This window comes from Magnolia sinica, chromosome 10 (genome assembly GCF_029962835.1).
Source record: "Magnolia sinica isolate HGM2019 chromosome 10, MsV1, whole genome shotgun sequence".
Taxonomy (NCBI): Eukaryota; Viridiplantae; Streptophyta; class Magnoliopsida; order Magnoliales; family Magnoliaceae; genus Magnolia; species Magnolia sinica.
In genome coordinates this window covers 16,383,496-16,389,495 of record NC_080582.1, presented here as the reverse complement: position 1 = coordinate 16,389,495, position 6,000 = coordinate 16,383,496, and the positions used below count along the sequence as shown (strand labels likewise).

The following is a 6,000-nucleotide window of genomic DNA, read 5'->3' as shown; positions in this document are numbered from 1 at the left end:
TTGTATTCTGTATCCACGCCGTCCATCCATTTTTCGAGATCATTTTAGGGAACTATCTCAAAATGTAGCAGATTCAATTATCAGGTGGATCATTCCATTGGAAAAAAAAAAAAAACTGTTGATTGGGTCTAGCTAAAATGACTTGAGCGTTAAACAGCTTTGAAAATTGACGTGGGTGCATTGCCTGGCCCATCGCCACTCTTAGTCATGAGATGATGAATTCGAATTTTGCAGGAGAGATCGGGCATAGGCAATGACAGCTTTTAGGGATGATGATCGATGGTTCAAAGGAGGAGGAGAGGTTGTGAGCGCTTTGTCACAACACATGAGGCAACGGATATGGGATTGCTTGAGAGATGACAAGATTTCAGTGTTCTCAGTATGGGGATGGCAGGGAGTGGGGAAGTCACGGATGGTGAGACAGGTGGTCGCCGCAATGGAGGAATCCGGAGAATCTAGCCGTCTGTTCGATGTGATCATACCAGTAAGAGCGCCAGGGATCGAGAGTCTTGGAGAGAAGATGCCGGATAGAATCATCAAAGGAGGATTGAAGCAGCTCACTTATTGGTATGAAAATGCTGTCGAACGGTTGGCTGCAAAGGGGAGAAGGAATCGGTTGATGGAGATGCAGATGGGAATCCAGAAGGCATTGGAGATTCCAGAGTCCAAACAAATCTCCGCAACTGCTGCTAAGAGTATCAATGATAAGTTAAGCGGCCAAAGGTTCCTCCTCATCTTTGAAGATGTTTGGGAAAGCTTTGACTTGAAAGAGATTGGAGTTCCGGTTACAAGTGGCAGCAAAGTCGTCATCACCACTCAATCCGAGGAAGTCTGTTCTGAAATGGGAGCTCAATTAAAGATCAAGGTGGAGGAGCCGTCTGAAGAAGATGCCTGGGATTTTTTACAGGAAGAGACGGCTGATGTGGCTTCCAGCATTGGTTTTTCAAACAGAGACATGGTCTTTAAATGCTTTTCTTACGTTTCCTTTTTGTGTCAGAACGGAAGCTCCATCGACCGAGATTCCTTGATAGAAGAGTATTGGAGGTCGGAGGGCTTTTTAGATGGATTCTTCAATGAGGAGGAGAATAAAGAAGTGGCTTTCAAGAGACTGGGGAATGTATTGCTCAAAGAGTTCGCCAAGAGATGCATGGTTCTATTGTCCCTGACGTCATCAAACCCAAATTACCTCTCTCTCTTTCAAGAGGAGACTAAAAAACTAAAATTTTATATATGGGACAATCATCCTCGGGAAGCAGAATTTATGAACTGGCTACAAGAGCAATTTACAATGGAGGAATCTTCAGGAGGACAATATCATGTGGATATGAATTCTCATGTGAGGCAAGTTATTGGTTCTCGAACGTTCCTAGTGAAAAACAACTTGGACGCAGAAGAAGCATGCCAATGGATCTCATTATCTCACAATCAGGTACAAACATTCCAATTCAGCTCTCCAAACTGCCCTCTGCTCTCGACGTTATTGCTTAATGATAATGATCGCTTGCAAGAAATCCCAGACAGTTTTTTCAAGAACATGACCAGACTCCGAGTCCTCGACCTTTCTTCTACAAGCATCACTTCCCTGCCATCCTCCATATCCTGCCTTTGTGAATTACGGTTGTTGAAGCTCCAAAGCTGCCACAAGCTAGAGGGTCTTCCTACGTTCTTAAAGTATATGCGGAAGCTTGAGATCCTTGATCTCCATCAAACTGCCCTGACAAAGATGCTGGAGGCATCCTTCAATAACATGCAAAGCCTCCGACGCCTCGACATCTCAGGTGCCTGCAACCTCAGTCGGCTCTCGCTCCAGGGTTGCCGCTCTCTAATGACACTGGCCAGCCTAGATAAACTTTCAAAACTTGAGGCACTTGATCTTTCAGGCACGAAATTGGAAGTTCTTCCGCACCAAATTTTCAATCTGACTAGCATGCAGTTCCTAGACCTGTTGGGAATGGAGCATCTCAAGACGGTTGACTGGACAAAGATAGATCGGCTTCCAGAAAAATTGAATTGGGATCGATGTGGCTTGGGCTTGGTCCATGAACAACTCCAAGACAGATGCAGACGTCATATCTCGGTCAGTGATGCTAGTGTTTTTTCGTCTTTGGACCGTAGCTCGAAACTGTGGAAATCCTGCTTTCTAGAATTCCACTTCTTGGTATGTCCCTGCAAGGGAGGGCGCAAGGATAGATATGGTCGTTTTAAAAGAAACCAATTTCTCTACCAGCATATTTATACTCAATCTGAACAGTCTTTGAGTTATGAAAGAGGACTGGAGGTTTGTGGTGGTAATAATTCCCTAGATGGTGTTAGAGGGGTTCTCTCTATGGCAAAATTCTTTCATTTGTATGGCAATGCGTTCATTAAGGCACTGCCCAATCTTGGCATGGAGATGGACAACCTTAAAGAATGCTGGATTGAGAAATGCCATCAATTGGAGCTTCTATTCGTTGGAAGAATGGCAGACGTTGATGCAGCAGTTTGCTTAGAAAATCTAAGGGTGTCCAATCTTGCCAAATTAATAACAGTGAGCCGGGGGAAGTTGGGAAGAGGGAGCTTCGCATGCCTAAAGCATATATATTTGGATTGTTGTCCGAAGCTAATCAATTTCTTCTCTTCGAGCATTCGGTTACAGAATCTCAAATTACTTGAAATAAAATTCTGTTGTAGACTGGAGAAGGTTTTTGAAGAAGACAGCCAGGTGGGGCAAAATGCATTTCCACGGCTAGTTGATATATATCTTTGGGAGCTACGGAAACTGAAAAGCATTTGCAGTGGGCACTTGCCGATGCTGAAGAGGTTGAAGATTCGAGGATGCCCACTGTTGGAGAAGCTTCCTCTCAATAACACAAATGCTTCTGCAACACAAGTTGAGATCCAAGGTGAGCTAAAATGGTGGGAAAACATAAAATGGGAGGGCAGTATCAAGCCAAGCTACATCCATTTCAAAGAATGTTGTCTATCAAGTAAGTGATTCTTCTCTGTTTAAACTGTCCCTGTTTGCTGTGTTATTCTTCTCTTCCTGAACTACTACTGTAATTCTCTTTTATTTGGGTTACTATGTGCTAGAAAGAAGAGGTTGTTCCATTGAACTTTGATTTAGTCTTAGTGGCTTCGAATTATGAATTTTAGAAAGAAATTATTGGATGTAGATCATCTTGGATTTGGAACTGCATCATTTTTTTTACCATGCCCTAAAATGAGCTTTCAATATGGACGGACGGTGGATGACAGTCGATACCATAGGAGTCCCACCCACCTCAGTGGATATGGGGTCTCACCTAATCCGCTCCCCCTTTGATATCGATTACCCATCATGTGAGGCCCACCTTGGATGTGGGTCGTCCATCATGCGTGGCCACCTTAATGTGGACCATTCATCATGCAGGCCCAACTTCAAAATGGGCTGTCCATTATGTGGGACTTGCCTTAAACGTTGGTCATTCATCACTAGCTAGGGGCAGATCTTCAATGTGAATTGTCCTCATGTGGCCCACCTTGATATGGGTCATCCATCATGTGGGGCTTATAATCAATGTTATTATCCATCATGTGGTCCTCTATCCGTTGTCCATCATGTGGATCCCACCTTATAGTGTGGGCCTGATGCAGAGCGGGTCGTGGATAGTTTCATGGCCAAGATGGACCAGAAAAGGCCCGATCAGAGATGGAGGTGATCCGGACAGTCAGAACTTCAAACATACATATCTCGCAAACCGGAATGAGCTATCAGATATACTATATATGATTTTCCCCAAGCTGAATTTGCGAAATACCATCAGATCGTCAGTCGAATTCCTATTTTAATTTCATTTTTTATAATAAGTTTTAGTTTGATTATGACTCTTCATCCGTTGGGATCTGCAAGTTGCGCCCAACATTAAAAGTGCTTAGAATAATTAGAAGAACATCATGTTGAAGCCTAAGAGGACACTTACTATTTACTATTTTTGGCCGAAAACCATGCGCACTAGTAGGAATCACGACTGTCTATAAATAGTAAGTTTACTATTTATAGTAACTCGCAATTTCTAGGAGTTTTAGCTATAGTTTAATTCCGAAACTTCTTCCATGGCTTAGTATCCCTATTTAAAGGATGTAATTTCATTTATTCAATCATTAATCAATTTACAATTTTTCTAGAGTATTATTTCTATTTTCTTGTTTTTTTTTTCCTTGTGGATTCAAGAAGTCTCTGTGAGGAGTCTAGAGAGGCTTCGTGGATCGACCTCATCATGTTCATCCCTGCGTCAGGGCCCTACCTTTGATGTGGGTCGTCCATCATGCGGGCCCTACCTTGGATATAAACCATTAATCATTAGAGGCTGACCTTTGATGTGGGATGCCCATTATGTGGAGCCCAATTTGATACAAGTCATCTATCATGTGAGCCCACCATCAATGTTAATTATCCATCATATGAAGCCCATCTTTGATGTGGATCATCCATCATGTGGGCCTCATTTTTTATATGGGTTGTCCATCATACACGGCCACCTTTTATGCGGAGTGTCCAATTCTAGAGAATAGGTCCTTGGATCCCTTACTGTGTGGCCCACTGTAAATTTCTTGGGGGATGTGCGAATGTTTATTTGCCACCTAACCTCCTGATGAGGTTACAAAGACATGAATAAAGGGACCACAAATATATCAGCTTGATCCAAAACTTTCGTGGTCGAGAAGAAGTTTTTAATGATCAATCACCACTATTTCCTGTGGTGTGGTCCACTAGAGATTTGGATATGCTTCATTTTTTGGATCTTGCTCTAAAGTGATGTGTAAAATTGGATGGACACCGTGGATGTAAGGCTCACGCATCAGCATCGTGGGCTCCACAGTTAGGGATCCACCAAATTTGTGCCGGGAGAAGGGGAGTAGAAAAGTAGAAAAACTTCCGAAAAAAAGAAAAAAAGAAAAATTAAGAAAATCTAATAGTGCTAATCAAGAAAAAGAAAATCTAATAGTGCTAGTCAAACTAACTTCCAAAAATAAATTTTTTATTTGCTAAAAGCTTTATACATATATATATATATATAAACAAAAAATAATAATAAAAAAAAGGGTTACTTGTTAGGTATAAGTGATATTCAAACAGGCCCTTCAAGTCTAGAAATATATATTGGTGACATAACGGCTACATATGAAGTTTGGTCCCGATGGGTCGGTCTAAAATGACTATTCCATGTTTAGCCCATGCACTCATTTCCAATCTTACAAAACAAGGAATTCGAATTTTGCAGAAATATATCCTGCAGAGGTAATGGTAGATGATGGACAGCTTAGAAGAAGAGGGGAGATTGTGAACGCAGGACATAAGAGGAGGCAAATACCAGGTATCTACATCTATTGGTTTTTCTATCTTTTCACTGTAAACCATTTTTGGAAGGTGTCGGAAGTGGGATAAGTTGCAGAGTGTGGATCGTCTGTGTTGAAGGCACAAAAATTTCCAGTGGTAGCTGTTGCTCTTCATTCCTTCACGATATTTCTGATGACTCAGTCACTCAGCTAACGAGATACGACTGATTTCTATCTCATTACACAACACAACTCTTGAAGTGTGTGGAACTTTTTCTGGGTCCCATCATGATTTTTGTGCTAGATCTATACTGTCCATCAATATTTTCAGATAAATATAGAGCATAATCCTAAAATGAGGTACGTCCAAAGATGAAGTAAATAACCCTACAGAAAATAGTGGAGATTAAACAAATTACCGTTGAAACATTCCTAAGACCCATTGTGAGGCTTATTTTCCATCTGAAATGTTCATAAGATCACACATATCTGCATGAAGTTAAAATACAAATATCAACTTGATTAGAAGGCTCTGTGGCCCCAATAATTCTTACTGTCTTCAGTGGGGTGGTCCACTTTAGCTTTGAATTTTCAATGTTTTTGGATTCATATTTTAGAATGATCTGAAAAAAATGGACGGACAGTGTGGATCTAAGAAATATATCATAGCATGGCCTGCATAAATTTCACACTCCAAGAAATTCG

At 41.4% G+C, this 6,000-nt stretch overlaps 1 protein-coding gene across 1 annotated transcript; it reads left to right on the top strand.

Moving 5' to 3' along the window:
* The first annotated feature begins 253 nt into the window (after positions 1 to 253).
* LOC131217391 (disease resistance protein At4g27190-like) lies at positions 254 to 2,974 on the top strand. The gene has a single exon (XM_058212307.1). It carries the CDS (start codon positions 254 to 256, stop codon positions 2,972 to 2,974), a length of 2,721 nt encoding a protein of 906 aa, XP_058068290.1.
* Positions 2,975 to 6,000: the final 3,026 nt, after the last annotated feature.